At 36.7% G+C, this 21,231-nt stretch overlaps 1 protein-coding gene across 1 annotated transcript in view; it reads left to right on the top strand.

The window, feature by feature from the left end:
• The first annotated feature begins 3,434 nt into the window (after positions 1-3,434).
• Positions 3,435-21,231, top strand: part of CIB2 (calcium and integrin binding family member 2) — a 48,032-nt gene continuing 30,235 nt past the window's right edge. The window contains 4 exon segments of the mRNA XM_050902980.1: positions 3,435-3,490; positions 4,126-4,224; positions 4,226-4,256; positions 16,062-16,096. Of these exon segments, the coding sequence (XP_050758937.1) occupies positions 3,435-3,490; positions 4,126-4,224; positions 4,226-4,256; positions 16,062-16,096 (221 nt within the window).

The following is a 21,231-nucleotide window of genomic DNA, read 5'->3' on the forward strand; positions in this document are numbered from 1 at the left end:
TTCTGGGGGTCACTTGCTCTTTTTTTCTTCCCCCCCCCCATTGCAGGTCACCAGAGGTACTCACAATTTTTCCTCTGTTGAAACAGCCTACTGTGTGTATATTTTATTTATTTTTGATAATAGTTGCTCAGATGTTGTCTGTAATGGCAAGTGTGCAGAATTCTCTTGATACTGATTTTCTTCTGGTAACTACTGCTGTTTTTTCATTTTAGTCTTTAAAATTCAAATTCGCCCTGCAGATATATGTTCTAAATGTTTCTGTAAAATAAATTTTTTTTTTGTTTAAAGCTTGATCATACTTTGCACATATTGGCTCTTTTGTTGTGCCATCTTTACTTTCCACAGCTTACATGTGCTATTCTCTGCTCTTTTCCTCCCCTTTTGTAAATTGAGGCTTGCTCCCATATCAGTTGACCTGTGATGTTTCTAGGACATACTAGCTGAATTTTTAATGTTTTTACTGTAGTGCTTCCCATGAGATGTATACATCTGTTCTATGCCTTTCTTTATATTTGTTACTTCTTTTGCCATGGTGCCTACCAAAGGACTCCATAAATGTTGATTATGTGCTATACTATGCTGATCAGTATATTCACGTTGTTTTCTTGTGTTTTCTGACTGTATCTGCATGTACTTTCTGGGTTTACACTTCAATTTTAAGTTGAGAGGAGGGGAGAAATTGGGGAGAAATTCTTTTTTTACATGTATTTTCAGCAGCTATTGCAACAGGTTTCTGATCTCTGTCTTATAGGTGCTACCATAATAATACTACAATAATAAGCCATTAACAGTGGCTGGTTTGGATCTGTTCTGAGAAGGGCTAAACAACACAGTAGTAAAACCATCAGTAGTTATTTTGCATAGGAAAAAGATGCCTATATAGAGATAGCAGTAGTTTCTTTCCCCTAGTAATCACTGTATTGAGACTCCCTATGAGGAAATTCATTACATTAAATTTAGTCTGCTTATGAAGCATTAATTTTTTTATTATTTTGTCCCTGAGGCAAAGCATTGTCTTGTGTAAAGCATCTTTAAAAAAAAAAGTCATTTTTACATGATTTATTATGGATAAATTAGGCTTAATGAAATGCAGTCAGAAACCTCCATCTTCTAAGATAGTGTATTTTATTAAGCTAGACAGATAAGATCATAAAACCAACAAATTTGGCACAAGGTTTTCCGTTCTGTTTTTTTCTTTAGCATTAAAAACTCTCTACAGAAAGTTCCTGCTCATCATAACAAATGCAATTTAGTCTGTCAGCATCTTTCATTGGTTTGAGGGCCGTGAGTTTTGCATCTTTCTCAAGTTCTGTTTATTCATTCATAAGACAGGGCTCAGTCCCATGAAGCATTTTCTTACAGGCTAGCACTTCCAGACAAATTTAGTGGGGTCTAAGCATCCTCCTGTCGGTCACGTGCTGGAAAAGCAGCTTTTCTGTCCACTGCAGTAGCATCAAACTGTCATTTTCACTTATTTTAGGATTTCTATTTTGTAACTGTGTATTTACAGTCCATTTTTTATTTATAGTTTGCAATAACTATTAAATAAGAGGCAAGTTGTGACAGCTGGTGTAGCATATTACAATGGTAACGTTTTGTAGCTCTGTGGCATCTTTATTTAAGGAACTCACAAGCATTTTAATTGTTTTAGCTCCACAGCACCTATTGTAAGTGAACATTATTATTCCTCATTTACCTGTGAGCAAACAGAATTGTGAATAGCTTTCAAGTAAATAAAACAAGCCCCAAAGACTCTGGGGGAAATTTCCACAGCATCAGTGGAGGACAGAACTTCTCCCTTGTAATCATTGCAAGTAGTGATCATTGTTACTTACATTTGCAGTAGAAGGGGGCCCTAACGACTCATAGAAAGTAGCGGCAAAATAAATGTACAGGCAGCCCTTCTATATGAAAACTGTTCTTTTTGCTAACAGAGTAAACTTTTTTGAAGAGCTAATCTGCAAGGAAACATCTGTGTGGGAGAGAAATTGTTGGAATACTTGGTGTAATGGGCATGAAATCTTTCAGGTTCTTTTTTTCCCCAACTAAAAGTTGTAGCAAACCAACTTGAGCAGTGAAGGCAGTAGATATGCAACTTGATTGTTAAAACTCTATGTGGATCCTCTCGTTAACAGGTTAAGTGATCTCTGTTCATAGTAGCCTGATCTTTCTTTTGTTGAAGAATAAGAGCTTTCACACTTAAACCACAGTCAGATTCTCACTGCATAATTTACAGAGGCAATTTAAGGTAGTATGACCTGTCTGTTGGAGGTTATTAAACTTACACCTCTACTAATAAATCAGAGCAAAGTCACCTGGTGTAGCAGCCATGGCTAGCAACAGTTCAGAGCAGGAGACTTTGCACTGAAGGTCATCAGGAGTGCTAACATGATTTGTCCCACTCCCTGAGCTGTGGCTGTGGAAACAAGTTCCTGCAGCTGATGTCAGATTGCAGCCTTAGGTGGGTGTTAAGCTATTGCAGCTGACAGCCATCTTGCTATAAAATATTAAATCTGGTGTACTTGGTTGATAGTATATATTCTGCTCCATGAATTAAACTTCTAGAGCAGGTGAACAGTGGTGACTTAACCATGTTCTCTGGTATAATGGACAGTGTAATGGCAAGACTATTGTATATATACTGTCCTCCTTAGTAAACTTTATTTGCAGCTGATTGCAAGATACATGCTGTGTGTTGCTAATAGCTTAAAATCACTTGTCTTTGGCAAACAGTTTAGAGAAACTGAAACATAGTAAAGTGTGATGGAAGGCTGGTACTGATAGCATTAAGGTCAGCTCTTGCTGTGCACATAGAAAAGTATTGATTTGTTGCAGTAACTTATGCTGGGAGTAAGTATTGCTTAACACCCAACTGGCAAATAAAACTAATCTTTGATAAATACAAAGAGATAGAAGAAGTGAAAAAGAGCAAACTGGAAAATTATCTGGTCTTTGACACATACAAACAGATAGGAGTGAAAAAGAGTTTGTGCATTATACTGTCTTTAAATTTTATCCAGTTAGTATAACAAGATAATTATGCAGTGAAATATAGTTACCACTATAGCATGCTTGAGAAGAGCTAGCTAGTATAGTGGAACCCTCAGCAATCAGTATTTGAATCTTCTTTTTAAAAATCTGTGCATTTTAATTTTATTTACTAATAAAAAATACTCTTCAGAGTATGGAAAGAAGAATTGAAGAAACAGTTTATTTTCTGTCCATATACTCAGTGGGTGCCGTTCCCTTGGTAAACTGAGTCTTTCTTTTAAAGCAAGAACTTCTAACTCTTTTAAAGCAATCAACTCTTTTAGCCATACCAGTTTTCCTGCATAATTTCTCTACATTAGAATAAAACCAAAGCATTTCTAATATGCAAGAGAAAAGTGGAGGTAGCAGAGTGGAAAGCCAGGCCCAAAGGAATAAACAGGAATATGTCTGTGAACTTCAGGATCTCTCCCTCTGGCCTACTTTGTAAGTCTTGTTACAAGTAAGTCTTACCTAGTTGGTGCTTTCCATTTAGTCCTTCTGCTTTTTATTGTTATTATTTTGATTCTAAAGATAGAGACTAGCTGATTAAGTGTGTCATCTAGGATACAGTGGGACCAGGCAGCCAGGAATATAAAAGCAGGTGAAAAATGAAGAAATGAGACGTCAGTCTTTTTAATGTAAGAATACAGTTAAGTATATAGAATCACAGGATTAAAAGATAATGGAGCCCAATCCACCCCAGTGTCAATTCACTTCTGTATAATGGCATTAAAGATAATTTGGCCATTTATATTTGATCTGATTTGCATAGACAGGCAGCTTGAATTAGGTGGCTGTGAATGGAGTGCTATTTCATGCAAATCACTTGACTATTGGTGATGGTCTGGCCTGACTGAGAACAGCTGCTAGCTCTTGTATTTCAGTAGCACCAGATCATAGATAGGAAACATGCTTAACTATATGTATAACCACTAAAGCCAATGATGAAGCTCATTCAGAGTTGAGAACGTGTAAGAACTTCCAGAACTGTGAAAGTTCTTAATCTTGAGGGGCCCTTATGGATTTTTGTTTTCTGATTCAAAAAAAGTGTGTTAAAAGAGCACTTTTAATAAATAGAAATACTGTAGTTTGCAGATTTGCAGTTTTTTCTTCTTTACGTTCTAACTTGTGGAGAATGTTTTGGAACATAACAAGAATCCAATGCCACTGTACCTTGGGGAAAAGAAAAAAATCTACAACACTAGTGGCTAGAAAAACAGAGGTCAGTTTGGCCATGTAACAAACAGTCGATTCAACTGTCTGATATTTGAATAGATGCTTGCTGCACTCTTGATCTGATGGTAGGTCATTCAGAGTTTGTATTGTCCTTACTACTGTAGCTTCTTCCTTCTTATTCTGAAACTGTGCTGCAATATGTTCTATTGGTAGAATCCATTTCTTTCACTGTTAAAATTCTGATGTTTGCTTATTGCTAATAAGCCTTGTTGAATACATTCTCATCCCAAGCCATTTATTTTGTATATATGGCAATACCTTGTGGTTTTGTAGCTCAGGGCAGTGCTGGTTTGCAGCTAATCAAATTTGCATTTCTAAATGTTACAATCTAAATAAGTTGTCTCTTAGAACAGTCTGTGGTTCAGCGCTTCATAGAACGTTTTTACTACATATCGAACACACTTCATAGGATATTTTTACAATGTATACAATATATTTACTTTCAGTATTATTGTTAAATGTTTGTTCTTTGTTGTTATATGCCAAGATAAATTGAACTATTATCCAATGCTGTTATCCATGGTCATGGACATATCCATGGTCACCCACATAATCCAGGTCAGGATCATTAGAAGCTGTAGGAAAAAGCATGAGATAATTCTCCAGGTGTTTTTATTAAACATGCTAACTTGCTGAAGAAATAATGACCATTGGCAGAGCTGTACATAAAGAAGGTAGGAATTTTACTCTCTCCTGTTCCTATGTGCACAAATGGGAATTGAGCAGTCCAAAGAAACTTACTCATAAGAGGTCTTTCTTCCCTGTTCCCATCCTTTCTCACGCAGCCTTCTTCCTACTGTTGTTATAAGAGCTTATCTTTCTGCAGATGTTAGATAATATAATTTTGAGTTTATTCATTTTGTCTGTCTGCATCTCTTACATGCTCTTTTATTTTTTTAATTTTCCCGGAAATACGGTTGTAGTACTTTAAAATACACTGTGAGCCCTCTAGTGGTACTTTCTACCTTTGCTTTAGGCTGTGGTAACATTTTTTTCTTTTCCAGCTGTGCTTGCTTGAGCCGAAGGAATCAGATAAGCATCTGTTTAAACTACTTTAATCTTCCTGATTTTTTGTTTGTTTGTTTGTTTATTTAATGTGAGAAGGAATACTTGCACTCGCTGGTATACCTGGGAGTTTGGTATCTCTGGTAGAGAACTCACATCCTTGATAGCCAGGGCTGGTTATAGCCACAGTGTAGACATAAGCATTTACTGTGGAGCCCCTGCGGCACCTGGTGATGTGGGGACACTCTGGACACTTTGAGCCTCCATCCAGCTGTATTTAACATTGGCAGCATGGTACAGGTCAGATCCAAGCACTGACTAGGATGTGCGGGAGACCAGCTGCTGAAATGTTTACTCTGCTAATCTATTTTTCTAGTTACTAGATTTGCTCTGTGTGTGTGTAATACGACTGCGCTACCGAGCGCCATCGGGTGACGCAAAGCTGCTCTAAAACATGAAGGTGCCGAGCAGGAGCGCCCTGGAGTCACGGAGTGAACAAGCGAGTGAGACACCGAGGCAATAGAGAGCTGATTCCTTCTAGTACTAGCTACTCAGTTTTTATGTTATAAAAGCTCTGTATGCCTCTTAGAAAAGCATCTGGAAAAAGGAGGAGAATGGCATCACTGTTTTTGTGTGATACCTGCCTGTGATTTTAACGCTTTCCTTCCTGGCACACTCAAGTCAAGCCTTTGCAAAGATTTCCCAATACTGCGTCCTTCCTCGTTGGACAGGTACAGTCAAAACCAGTTCAATGCAGGCTTTGGGATTTTTTCAGCACATTCACGGAGTATACGTGCTCTAAATGCCTACAATACAGAGGAATCCAGCTACTTCTAATGGGATGCATTTGCATAGAGGAAGAATTCCTCATTTAAGATGGGTAATAAGCAAACGATATTTACTGATGAACAGCTAGATGCCTACCAGGTAAGATATCTTAGTGCGCATTAGGGGAAGGAAAGAAGTAATCTTCATATCTTTGTGGGGTTTTTTTCTTTTGTTTTGGGGAGTGTTTTTTCCAAATATAAATGAAAATTTCATTTGTAGCCTGCATGCATGTATTCTACTGTTCCTCTCAGCAATTGTAATAGTATTCTAAGGCTGGGTTGTTGAATATACTCAGTTTATTCCCTTCTCTGTATATAGGGGAAGGAGTCAAATCCTCAATGTCTGGACTAGGAAGCAGGATAAAGACTGTGACTAGCTTGACGATGGCAGTTTTTAGTAGAATCTTTCTATTGAGTGTTTTGTAGGGAAGAAAGTATAGCAATAACCTCTTTTTCTCTCCCTGATGCCTTTGCTGACATACAGGGGAAAGGGGGGGGGGGGGGGGGGAAGGTCTTGTCTAATTTTACTTCTCCTAAGGATAAGTCATAGAAATACGCTTAATGTAATTCCAGAATAGTTATCCTGATGCTTGCATCCACTCCTGGGTGGCAGTTTCTTACCTTAACAGAAGAAGTATGCATTTTATATCCAGCTTATTGGTGGTACTTTATTTACTTCACATTGCGTCAACTGAATTTTTGATAGGGTAAAAAAATAATAATTCCCAGTTTTCAGTCATGTTTCAGCACATTGCAAATCTTACTGAAATGCATTGCAGGAAGCTATTTGCACAGTGGGCATCTTGAACAAGTTTCTGAAAATACAGTGAGGAAATATATCAAATAGAAGTGTGCTGAAGAAGGAGGCAGCTGACTACTTATTGTGAGATGCAGACAGGGCTGGCTGCGTTGCTCTGTTCTTTTACACAAAGTGATAAACATAGAATTAACAGCACAGGAAATTAACATTTAGTTTACCTCGTGATAACCAAGGGACAGACCCAGTGCACACAAAAGTAAATAACTTTCTTTTTACCTTCAGGATCTTTGACTCAAGCCCTTGAAGTAGAAACTACGATTATAAATACTAATTTTCTTTGGAGTTACTGCTAACATGGACTTTTTACAGGTGTAGATATTTAGCCACAGGGAATCAGGCTAGGGATATGTGCTAAAATGCTTTCAAATGTTTTCCCATGCTGAAAATAAGGCATAAATTAAATGCTCTTATTAAATGCCTAGCCTTTTTCTTGTCATTGTAGGAAATGTGAAAATGGAGCTTCTTTAATTTCCACTTTGACACACATCTCACCCTCACCAGCAGTTTGTCAGTGTAATATATTAGTCTAAGTTAGTGGTCTTAGACTTAGTACTCTAAGATCCAGAAAGGGTTTTTACATCCCTGCTGGAAAGGCAAGAAGGAAATCAAAGATCGGTAAAACACCAGTATCTGTCTTCCTACTACCAATAAAAGTGAACACAGAACAGAGCCCAACTGCAGTGAAACAAAACAAAATCCAAATGTAATTAATGTTATCTTCTTGACATAAACTGGAAAATGCAAGAGCTGAAATGTCATCCCTAATTCACTACTCTTCATGTAGAAATTGCCTTTCTCTAATGGCTTTTGCAGCCCCTGCCTTTCATAATGCTGGGTAATTGATCTCCAAGCCTGGCAGTAGTTAGGCCCAGTGGATTGAGTCAGCCTATGGGATTTCTCTGTTACAGGCGGACTTGTAGTTCATTAGTATAGTGCTAGATAATTTTTGACTAGTAATAGCACTTGTTATATATGGTAAGTACAATAACAAGTTGCAGAATTTGTCAGGAAGGGATATTAGCCTCATGCTGTAAATAATCAGATAAAGTCCTTATTTTGATGTGATTTGCCTCTGATCCGTTAGTTGTTGCGTACCTCTTGGATCTTTTAAACATAGAAATCCTGGGCTTAGTGCTATAGCCATCAACACAGAGAGCTCTTGCCTCTCCACTGCATTCTGGGGGAGTATGCAGTTGCTGTAATACAAATGGAGCTGTTTGACTTGGAGTTTACCATCTTATCTGCCTTTTTCTCATTTGTGGAATTCCTTCAGAACAAAAAAGGGGAGAATGCGGTAATGGCTCCATAATTTTTTAAAATGCAGGTTTTTCATTTCTTGAACCAGCAGTTGGGTTGCCAGGTCCTCTGAACACTGGACCAAAGTAAAACACTGTGTACCAGTGTCCACTTTGCAACAGTCTGTTGTGCACATCTGTACCCCAGTGTGCAGCCAGGCATCTACATATAAATTGCTTTTAAAATGGATCATTGACTAATCTTTTTTTTTTTTCCCCCCAAACAAGAACTAGGCAAGTTTTTGTGAATTGGTATGTCTATGAGTTGGTACTGGACTCCTTACAATAATACCCGGGGTTACAGCATCCATAGTATCGGTATGACAGAAGCAAAAGAGTCAACTTAATCCTTTTTGTAAAATAGGTCTTTTTTTTTTTTTTTTACTTCCCCACGGTTCCTATTAGAAGACTGTTCAAAACCTCACTCCCCTCATGGTTAGACTTATAATTTCTTTATTTGAATGTATTTCTGGCCATTGTATTACCTAGTTGTAACTTCCACCATTTTTGTCTTTAACACAAATTGCTCTGAGCTTATGGCACCTAAATACTACTATAGCAGTGAAATTTTTATAATTTTTTAAAATGAATTATGTTTTAAGCACTTGTTCCATAGGAGAGTGGAACTATGAGATGGAAAAGCGAGAAGTTCATTTGCTTAGTATGGTAAAACCATATGTAAGTGGCTTTGGTTGTCAGGAGTAAAGATTAAGCTGCAGAAAAATCACCTGCTTGAAGAGCTAGCATACATAAATCTCAGATCATTAATATGATATTAATGAAATAAAATAACCGTATTTGAGTTGTCTAAAACCTTCTGAAATGCCCATGTTTAAGATGTTTTTGCATATAAACTGTCATATTGAATTGTCACTTTTTAGCAGAACCTTTACATTTAAATTAAATAATTGTAAATCTGGTCACCCACAAGATGACCTCAATGTTTTTAATAGATGAGTGTTTTAAATACTCTTCATTAAGACTGGTGACGGGTGGCCAGTTGAAACTGTTTGTAAAAGATGCATAATAGGACTTGATAATGTTAAACCTCTCAGCTTTTTTTATTTGAAATAGGTAGAGGCAAATTAAAGAAAGACTGGAAAGCTGCAAATCTCCTAACACCTTGTCATATCACCTGTTATTAAGATCATATCACCTGTTACTAAGATAGTGTTCTAGTTGGCAGCTCTTTAAATTTTCATAAGCTTAGTGAAATGTTTTAGAAATTAGGCTTTTGCAAGCATTTGTTTCCTCAATGAGATTCACCTCATTTAAAAAGTTAGCCTTGTAAGAAAATTAATTCTACTGGGGATTTCTGATTCTTATGCCCTTAGAGTACTTGACTGTTTTGGGGTGGTTTTGTGGTTTGGTGGGGGGTTTTTTTTTTGGTTAGTTGTATTTTTACATAAAATGCAAAATCTAACCAAGGTCTGGCTAGGGAAAAGGTAAGTATTAATCAGCAAGAAAGATGTATATCATTGTGATAAAAGAACATTTTAAAATTAAGCTTTTAAAAGTCGTCTATGGATTTTGGAGGTCAAGTCTCATAATGAGAAAAGAAAATGAATGGGAATTTTAGGTTGTTTTGAGTGATGCTGTATAAAGATGCTTGAAGCAGTAGAAAATACAGGTATACAATAAAGCGACATCAGAGCTGTATATTGCCCTCAGTGCACTGCGTTTCTCACTGAGAAGCAATTATATTGAGTAGAAAATGCGAAGAAGCTGTGCTTGGGATATGAACAAAATATTCCACTGTTCAATCAATCTCATTGCCTTTTCTAGGGTTACTCGAATAAGTGGTCTGAATTTGACAAGAATTTGGTTCTAATTTTTTTCCTAATAGAACCTAGAGAATATAGGGCACGAATATTTTATATCAGATATTACTTTTTTTATTGCAAGCCATTTCTTTTTGTATTTGTTCATTAATGGGATTATTTACTCTACATTATTTAATGCATCCTCAAAACAAACTGATGTTTATCCTGGCTGTCTTCTAGGCAATATTGCAATTTAAAAAAGTAATATGAAATGATGACTTCTTTTACACAAGAATTTGTCTATTAGAGAGCTAACTTTTTTCCTTTTACTAAAACTCTAGTTAAAGTGGGATTCAACTATATTTCATGAGAATTAGGCAAAACTAGATGAAACAAGTTATGTTATGATTTGTCAAGAAATGCCATTTATAAAGTGAAACTAGGTCATCAAGCTATCTTTTGATTTAAAAAGCTGTGCTTGACTTAATCAAGATCTTTGATGAAAATGAACCCTTTGGAAGAATACGAAAAGTGTATTCATCACGGGTTCTCCAGGATCTTCTGTAAAAAGTACTTTTCAGTTTGATAGAGTATTGCTGTTAATGTGGAAATTTAGGTAGCATAATAGTGGAACAAGTTTTTTTTTAAATTATCCTTTAGTCAGATTGTGGTTTCATGTTACCATTTGGTGCATAGATAGATTGAGCAAAATTACATTTGTTGACAGTTTGCTTCTTCCTCAGTCCTTGCTAATGGCTAACTGTTTTTACTCCCATGTTGCAGTATAAATATATAAATTGGTTCTTATAGCTTCAGATTTTTCCTCCTGAAACTCAGTGGGTGTTTTAATTGTTCTGGCTGTAGTTGTAAAATATATATGATTACAAATAAAGATAGGCTGGATGTTAAAATCTCCAGTGACATTCTGATGCAACCAGCATTTTTTAAGATAAAAGTCCATATACCAATACTATTATTAATGCAGATACTAACTCTGACAGGATTTTTTTTTTAGTGTTTAAATCTGGATTCACTGAAGTACTTGCACAGCTGTGCAACTTAGACTGGTGCTAGTCTCATTGATTTGCAGTAACTCTCTATATATTTACAGCAATGAAAATATGTAAGTATCTTGCTGACTCAGTCTTGCACAACTCTATACCAGTCTTAGTTGTATGGCAACTAGAATAGAAGTATTGCATTTGTAAAATGTTACCAGAATAGAGTTAATAATAGATCTTATATGAAAGTTCATTTGCTTCTATCCCGCACCTTTTAAGTTAGATTTTTGATTACTTCATAGGATGATGTTTTTATGGTGTCTTGATTAAATGTTCTTACACACATTGTGTACTTTTGGCACAGTACAAAACATCATTTGTGATTTAAAAAATGAAACCTCTGAAATAATTTATTTGAAATATTGACGTTTAAAATGCTGCAGCATTCAGTACTTCTCATTTCTTAAAAGCTGCTCAGTTAAGATAGCTATATGGATCTAATCTGTCTTGCCTTGAAGATATTGTCAAAATTCCTATTAGTCATTGGTTTACTTTATCTGTGGCTTGCTGGCTTTTGCCTGAGACTGTTTTTCTAATTTGGAGTCCTTTTGTGTTGCTAAGACTGTTTTCTATTATTTCGTTATTTATAAAACTTTCCAATGGAGCTGTTGCAGGATCAGAATAAACCTGGCCTTACAAAACTATACATATAAAAGGCAGAATTATATATCTTGTCTTAAATCCATTAAATGCATATTTCTCCTCTAAGAAATACTATTTTACAGTAGCTTCGCATACTTGAGCATTGCTATTCTTTCATTCTGTTGTTCCTTTCTCCAGTTTTTCTTCTTTTCTGTAGAGAAGTGTTTTGCTTATCTATGTGAAATTAGTTTTATTTGAAAACTGTGCTTTATGCACAATGATACTTGTTTCTAAAAGTGGTAAGTGATAATCTTTCATTCAGTGGACTCTGCTGCCATTCATAAACTGCACGCTGTGCTCTGGTGTTGGCAATATATCCAACAGAACAAATTACACATGGTCTGATTCTGGAGCCATACCTCATGTTACGCTGTGTATGTACACTTTACATAAAGTTAAGTATCAGCATTCTCAGCACAGTTATCGCTATTCCTATTTTTTGTTCAAATCACTGTAGAACTAAACATAAAGCAGAACCGATCTAGGAGTTTGCAGTGAAGTCTTACAGACTAGTGGAAAAGGTAGTGGACCACCATATTTTAGTCTGTTCCTGTTTTGTCCTAAACCTGCAGTCACCTGAAATAGGAAATGAAAGAATAAAACTCTAACAGCCTGTACATTCTGCTTGTTTATAAAGTAAATTTTAAGAGCAGAGACCATTAACCCTACTTTACAAGCAAAGTTGAGTGACTTGCAGAAATTCACACTACCAGCCAAGAGCAAAGCCACCCATGGAACCTAAATACACAGCTATCTGACTCTTTTCTCTGCAAAATATTTTAAGAACCAGTTAAGTCACCTAAATGCCAAATTTGAGAACCAAGTCCCATTATACAAGCTAACGATCTCATTGAAATCAATGGGAAATTTTCTGTTTATTTTATTCACTTTGCTAGACATAAGGAAGTTAAGTGGATAATTGCAGATTTGTTTAAGTGGTAGCTTACCTCCAAAAAACCAGCAGTGATCCTTTGTCAGACTTCTAGTTCACTTGATTATGAAGGGCACAAGGACAGACCGAGTGGGACAGCTGATCTTAGAAAAGGAGCACTTATTTTCTCAGGGGCTGGAGTAGGTGGCCTTTCAAGGCAAAGCCTCTATTCTAAATAACCTAAAACCCACAAGGGGCCTCCTGTTAGCAGAAGTTTTTCAGGCCATTGTATAGCATTAGAAATTAAAGCAACAATTCTTGGGATAAATTCTTTCCAGAAGTCTCGAATTGATAAGAATTATGAAAACTCTGGTAACATTTATTTGTTCAGGATTTAGTTTGTGCTTTTCTAGCAGGACTCTCAGTGGCTTTAGTGTCCAGACAGAATAGACAGGTTACTTTGTAAGTTCATAATAAACTCAAATGCAGTCCGTATAATAGCAAATGTGTTTGTGATATCTCTGGCGTGAATGAAGATGAATGTCATCGTATGCATAAATGACAAATGCTTTCCAGGACCCACTTCACCTTTCCTTATGAGGGAGTTAATTTAACATGTTAGTTTACTATTTATTGTCCATCATTATGTATTTTCATGTATGAATGAAGTAGCCAGAAGAAAATTGGATGATTGACCTCTGTGTTTCTTTGGCCAAAAGTCTTTAATTAAATTGGAATTAAATTGCTGGAGTTCCAGCAACTATGAAATGTAATTATGTTATTTAGAACCTTGTTCCATCGTGACTTTAATCCAACTTAGGGCTGTGCGTTCAAAAAAAAAAAAAAAAAGGCCAGTCCTGCACCTCTTTCCTGCCATCAGTAGATACTTGTTTTAGCTTCATCTCTTGTACCAGCACTACCGGTGCTATGTTCTAAGCCACTAAAAGGAAATGATCCAAGCTGGAAATGAATCCATTTTTGCTAGGTTAGTTTCCAAACACATTAGTTCCTTTCTTCATAGTTCTCTGATGCAGTTATACTACTCATTGGTGTGAAGTCCGCATAAAGGAAGAGGCAGAAATAAGGTGAGAAGCAAGAGAGATGGCTGGACTATCCCTTTCGGAGATAGCTTGGAGCCATGGCTTTTACACTTGCCATTTGAGACCAGACAAGCTTCTTAATAGTAAAGCATTTCTTAAGTGGTGTGTATGACCTTGCTGTGGATCAAAAGTATAGGCCAGGTCGCAATTAATTTGTGGTGCTCTGACCCTGAGTAGCTTTAAGATCTCTGCAAGTGGTCTGTGAAACCACTGTAAACTTTGACACCCCCCATCCCTGACACACAATTCCATGTAATTGGCAGGCATAATTGGAATACTGCAGTCAGTAACAGTGGTCAGGCAGATACTTGCAACTACTTTTTTTATAAAGGTTTTCAGTATCAGTGTTGTTGAGATTATATTAGTAAAAATTTTGTTTGGTTAAAAAAAAGGCAGACAACAGTGTGTGTTCGTGAAAGACATGAGATGACTCAGATTAAAAAAAAAAAATTACGTGCACCTTCAGCGAAAAAGGTTTATGATCTGACCTCTTAATGTGTCTTCCAGTGGCATTTTTGCATGATTTCTGGAAGGTAAAGGGTAACTTCTCTTTTTCATCTTTATCTCCATTTGCATATCAATTCCCTGTCGGCTTTCTAGTTAAGTAACAATGTCTGCTGTTTTCTCAAGCCTATGTAATTACGGGATGATTGCTGTGGAGGGCATTACAATTATTTGTGAGACTGCATGTGCCTTTCATTAGTAAATGAAGCATCCTTAAGTGACAATTTGACCATAAGTGTTGAATGTGCTGGAATTAATGAAGACTTAACCAGCTGGCTCCTATTTCACTTTGTGCAGTTCCAGAAAATGTGACATCAGTGACAGCAGCTCACAAGGTGCTTCCTGTTGTGCCTTGTAACGCTATTCTGCTACACAATACACTAAAGGAAGAGCTGCTTCTCCTGCCACTTTATATGGAGGAGAGCAAGCAAACTCAATAATTGATACCATGCAGGACTGATAGCATACCTGGCTACCTGAGACAAGCTGTTTGACTGCTTCAGCTAGCTGTGATCATTTTCTTTTCCCCTCCTGGGAAGGAGTCATTTAGCCAGAATGATTCTCAGCTTAGGAAATAAATGCTTTTTCACTAGTTGACTGAAGAGCAGGACTGGGGGAGTCATACTAGTTGTATGTACTCTTATGTATGACTTACCAGGTCTGATGTTGTTACCTTGTCACTAGCTGATTTAAAAATATGATCTATTTTAAATATGTTTACATTAAAGGAGGAAAAGTACTAAGAGCTGAATTCTTAGGCAAATGCCTTGCCACATCACATGGGCCTGTGAGAGAGGTGGATAATCAGGAAGAATTTTGTGGTTTGGTGATTGTTCCCTGTATATACACCCTCATCAGCCACTAGCTCTAAGACAAGAAGATGCATATTCTCTGAATTTGTGACCTGAAGAGTGTTCTAAACTGATCATCCAATATTTAGTTGCCACCAGTGTTCCTAGTTTTGGATGCAGGGCAGAATTTGCCCTAAATATGTATTAGAGAACATAGTGGGGATTAGGGGATATTTCTGTTAATGGGATGGGACTTATCATTATGGTTCCTCACAGCACCTGAAAATATAACTTGTTTTGTGACTGATGTAGAAGTACATGAAATGCAAACTATTTCACTGCTCATATTATGGTTCTTCTGTGAAGTGTGTGAATTCTTCTAGCAAAACAAAGATGTTCATAAAGAGTGGATTAAACCAGTGTAAATGCAGTCCCACCACAGAGCCATTTAGAACGCAAGCAAATGCTTGTAAGCTCTTTGTTCAGCAAGCTCTACTTTGCATTCTAGTAAGTTATTTCAAGTTCTGCGATACCACAGGGAAAGCTGAATAGTTTATCTGCTGTTTGGAGCAGAGGCTGTCCTTTTATCCATGTTCCTAACATACAGGAGTTTGCAGCCTTTGCCAAAGTGACCACAGTGTAAAGTAATTGTTAGCAAAAGGAGTTAATAACCAATAAATAAAAGATGACTTTTAGTATTGAATCAGTTGTCTCTAATAGAGGAATACTCCAAGTTAGAGGATAGTTTTCTTCATCTATTTGTTACTTATAGCTTTCTAGATCCATTTAGTGAATGTTTTTGGCCTATACCGTACTTTCTTGATTTGTTTCTGGTCTGGTCATTCCACAATGGAGAAGTGTTTCAACAAGCTGGTTTTTTTCCTCTTGAAGTTTCACATTAACAATTTTTTTTTTTACTGATAGTCCTGCTCTTAGGATATTTCAGTTATTTTACAGTGTATGTTGCTTTCTGAGTCAAAAGCATATGGTACACAAATGGCATCTTTAATGTTTTTCTGCCAGATCTGAGTTTCCTTCCAAAAGGTTGAAAAATAATTCTTTGCAGTTGCTTTCAATATTTCTGTAGTACAATAACGTATTTTGGTTTTTTAACAGGATTGCACGTTCTTCACTCGGAAAGAAATCCTTCGGTAAGTAAATTGTATTAAATTTTTCCGTCGTGATTCGTATGGAAGGGACTAAATCTTTTTTCTGACTTGTGAGGAAACCAGATAAAGCCAGTCAATTTGCAGGAATGAATGAGTGTAGGATTGGACTCAAGATACACTTATAATATGTAAATGTGTATAAGGAAACAGATGTTGATTAGCTTAATGTCGATATCATAGACTTTTCTAGGGATAAGCCATTGAACGGTTGAGAGCCAGTGACTTTTTATGAAAGGAATTTGCTGCTTTTCTGCTCCGTTATGCCAATGAGGGCACATCCTTCAGTCAGTACAGGTTTTGGTATGGAGTTAAGTATGGGGAAAACTGGTGGAACTTAAACTGCAGAGTGCTGAGAAAGTTTGTTTCTGTACAAACTTTCCCTACAGAAAGTCATGAAGATTGGGATCACTGTTTGCAATAGAAGGGACTTGGTTTTTTGCGGTAGTGATGGATTGAGCCAAACTGAAGTAATTTCTGCCTATGTATATGCTGACTTCTTCCCCTGGATCCTCCCATGGATTCTTGATCTTCTAACCATTCAGATTAAGGATCTGTAAAAGTATGACATAGATCCTGTCCTGTCAATACAACTGTTGTTTTTCCTGAGGATTTTTGCCCCATTAGGGAGTGAGAATAAAATCTAGACCTAGGAGCTCATAATGCTTCAGGATTCTCAAATTTGAATAGCTTCTCGGACATAAGAAGCCTTTGTTTTCATAAACATTGGGAACTGCTTTGAGATCAAAAATAGACATGGTCTGTGAGGGAAATGTTCTTTGCCTCTGCTCTGTTGCTGTAAACCTCAGTAAGACTGGTGTTCAGTGACTCTGTCAAGGCAAAAACTAATGGTGTGGCTTTGAGTGGGGTGCTTTTTTTTTTTTTTCCTGGAAAAATAGAGGTGGTATTTCAGCTAATTTCTTGCATACCTTGCTCTCATTACTCACAGAGAAATGCACTCACTTCTCAGCAGTCCACAACAGCTCTGAGACCACCGTGCAGTAAGAACATTGCAGTACCACCACCTAAGCCAGGATTTAATTTGGTCCAGGTCCCTCTTATATAATTGTTATGGTTTAAAATTTAGTCACATTGTTGGAGTACATTTTCATGATACATGATGGTGTGACTGAGTCAGAATATGTATGCAGTGAATGGGTGATAGCTGGCCCAAAGATAAGCTAAGCTTAATGCAGTCTGGCTCCAACAGAGATACTGGTGTCCTCAAAGCGAGTCAAGGCTTCACAAACGTGAATTACCATAGTATGGATCTAACTTCTTTAGCAAAGCATTCCTCAGCTGTGAACCTCTAGGAATGACGCATGATCATTAGTTATAAAGAGCTGTCATTCTGTGTTTGTGGTACCCTAAAAAAGTCGTGCAGCTTAAATAAAAATGAATGGTCATTGTATGTTCTGTCAGGGCTGCAACATTGTTAGTTCTGCTTGAGAACACTGACTTTGGCAATAACAGAATTTGTCATCACAATTTATTCAGAAAAGCAACTGTGAGTCCAAAATAAGAGACTTTGTGGTTTATACGTCAGAAGTGATTCGGTGATATTCCTGTACCGTCATTGGTTCCAGCAGTTAGATATGGAATAAAAGATGTCCCTGTATAGCCACCAAATCTGATACATACATTATATAGTCAGAAAAAAAATCCCCTAATGGTTTAGTGTAATTTCCTGTGTAAAACAGACCTTTAGCCACCTTCTAAGCCTTTTAAAAAAAAAACACAAATCCTGTTCTTCTGTTTCACAGGGCTACCTTGATACACAACTTCTCAAACTTGTTTGGATTTGATAAACTGGAAAAATTGCTTCATATTTCTAAAATCGCCTCTAAACTCAAAATTGTTAAAAGCTTTATAAACAGTGAATTACTTGTATTTGTACTGTGTTCCTATGAGGGAAATCATTATGAATTAAGGGTTTTACATTTTACGTAAGTTAAGGTTCTCTTTGTCACTTTGACTATCCAATCTAATTAGAAAATTTGGACCCTTCCAGGAGAAGTGATTTGTAAACTGTGATACTATGTCATCTTGCTCTTAGGAGTAATTTCTTTTTCTCCTTTGGGATAATCTCTAAGGAAATATTGGAATTAGCCTGAAAGAATCATTGATTTCCACTGCAAGAAGAAGAGTGACTGATTTTGGTACTTGTACACCTAAAATACATCTAGAGAAAAATTTGTGGACAAATAGGAAGCCTAAAACATGTACTGTACAGGCCCAATTTAAAGAATATGACATAAAATGTGACCAACTTTATAGCAAGATTGTAACGTTGGTGGGGGGAGAATGGACTCAGAACTGTAAAATGCTGATGAAAGAAAGGAAATAAGGGATCAAACATCTCCACAGAAGTTGTAATTAGGAAACTGCTGAATCTGAATAGGCAAACTTTTTTTTTTTAAACTGGAAAACAACATTTCCAAACTATAAATTTGAACCATCATGTGCAAATGAGAAAATACAGAAAGTGTACTTTGAAAAATGCACTGCAAATTTCAAGAAAAGATATTCTAAAGTAAAGAAATCAGAAAATGTTATTTTATGGTAGGCAAACAGGAATTTTACAGTATTGCAAAATCTGGCTATGAAATGAAGAGTCAGCAAGTTCTGTTCTCTTTTTCTGGATTGCAGTGGATAAAAAAAATACTTGTAGAGAATGAGCTTGCAATGTGCAGCTTTGACAAGCAGATAAAAAGTGGCTGAAATGAAGAGATTTCTGTATGGAATTGTCATAAAACATTCACATACATTCTTCAGTTTTTCTTGACACGTGAGACAGATAAAACTTGTGTTGAAGTTTGACATCAGGGCACTGAAGACAATGTTTCAGAACATTCTAAAAATCACAACAATAAATGATCTGGATTTGCAAATATTTTTTATATAACAGTATTCTGGGGTTGATTTTTCATGTATGCCGTATCCAAAACCTGAGACTGTATTGCACACAGGACCTTTGGTAATGGTAAAAACAGGTCACAATTTATTTCAGTAAGTAAGAGCACTCCATTGTCCTGTAGGACTGCTGGCAGCATAAAGGAGTATCTGAGTAGAAATGGATCTTATTTCCTCTTTGACTTAGGCAAATTGCACAGTACTACAAATTCCACACTGCTGGACAGAACACTACATGTATCTCTTTCAAACCTGTGTCATTTGAAACTACATTTGCAGACAGATGATTTGTAATCTTTTTTCCCTTGCATGGCAAGTGTGACATAGACTAGAGGAGGTCACTGTAATTCATAGGACTTGATAAAGGAAACAGCATTGAATTGTGGAAAAGATCTCCTGCTATTCAAGAACAAGTGGATGCTTTTCTATCTAAGAAAGTTTGACATGGGGACTATGGGTGGGATAGGGACTGGGGAATGGGAAGCTCCTGTTTACTTTCTTACTCTGTCACTAGTCTATGTAAGCAACTGAGCACCTTTGACAAGTTGCCACTGTAATTTGTCTGTGTTACCTACGCTTAATATTTTTGTGCCTTTTAAGTATGAGGATAATATTTCCTTTGTCTTGCCTGTTTAGATTGTAAGCTCTGCCTGGTAAGGATAATTTGAACTATTTTTACATGCAGCATGCTGAAAGTGATCTTAGTCGCAGCTTTTACACTTTACAGTAGTGAAAAAGCTGTTCTGAAAATTTTTTTGAGGCTTATGGTATCTCTGAGAGGTGTTATTGTCACCTGGTAGACTGGGTCATTTAAATAGAACAATTAAAGAACAGTGGACTGTTGAATATGGCAAATAGTATTTAAGTTAAAACAACCCTGACAGATTATTGGTAAGTGCTGTTTTTCTAAAAAGCATAGAAATATAAGTAAAGAATTTTGTCTTGGTTTGCTTTTCTCTCTTCAGTAACATAAGAGGGCCTGAGTGATGCCAATGAAAATGCCCAAGATTGTTATAACTTATTGTGAAACAGAAGTGTAGCTTCTTCCAATAACAAACATGTAATGGACCTCACCTTGAGTACTGTGAAAGCTTAAGAATACATTTGGTATTTTGTAACTGAAGTTGTAAGCAAACAATCTATTTCCTGAGAAGAGAACAAAGCATGCACTTAGACTCAATTACATTATTTATGTTAGGCTGAAGAAAACTTTTCTGCTTATGGGCTGGGTATGGTAGATAAGGGAGCCATTGCCTGCATGACTTTGTACCCTATCTGTATCAAAAAGAGCAAAACCAAAAATATTTACGAGAAACAGTGCAACCTTAGAATATGATTGTGAAAAACAGATGTTCTTGGGTAAGAGATTAGGTTAATGGATGGTGAAAAATAGATGCTCTGTTTGAAAAGTACACTATACAAAGCTGAATATTAATGTTTGATTGTAAAATGCTTAGAAGAATAAAATCATGGGAGTAGTTCTGTAAAGGCCTAAAATCATGGGAGAAGGAATAGTCACTTGGAATCATGGTATTTCCTCTTCCGCCTTATCCTCACACTGTGATGTTTCTGCTTATTGGGAACCTCTATACATAATCAGTTTTTGATATGGCAGATAGTAATACAATCAATAGCATTTATTTACTGTATATAAATTGTTGAATACAAATTGCTGTCGAAGGAATAGAGTAGAATCAAGAGGTATTTCTGCATGTCTGAGATGAAGTTTTACTGAGTGGGAATAAAATGGGTTATGACCCTCTCGTTAATTAGCACTTACTGATTTAGCATGTCCCCACCTCAGTTAAGAGGGAAGTAAGTACTGTTGTGCATTTCTTTATGCACTGCAGAATGCTCTCAGATGTGATATGAAGAAAGTGCAGGTCCAGTTCTGTTTAGGCTGAACTGAATTTCTTGTGCAGCTGCAAAGTTCAGTGAGACAGTCCAGCAAGGAGTAACCTTACAAAAAAAAAGTGAATAGTTTTTTGGCTAAAGTCAGCCACCCTGGCTGGCTCACCATCCATTTGTATGAGTGTTAGCAAGGACACAAGGGAAGGGGCACAGTTGTGGAGGTGGGGATGAAGGGATGAATATGGCAGCTCCAATTTAGATTGATTTAAACTGATGTAAACCAGCATGAGATTGCAATTAGGTGAAATGGGCTAAGTGTTTTTATCTGTCCCTACAGGAAAAGTAGCCCATCAAAA

The sequence above is a fragment of the Gymnogyps californianus genome, chromosome 11 (genome assembly GCF_018139145.2).
Source record: "Gymnogyps californianus isolate 813 chromosome 11, ASM1813914v2, whole genome shotgun sequence".
Classification (NCBI taxonomy): domain Eukaryota; kingdom Metazoa; phylum Chordata; class Aves; order Accipitriformes; family Cathartidae; genus Gymnogyps; species Gymnogyps californianus.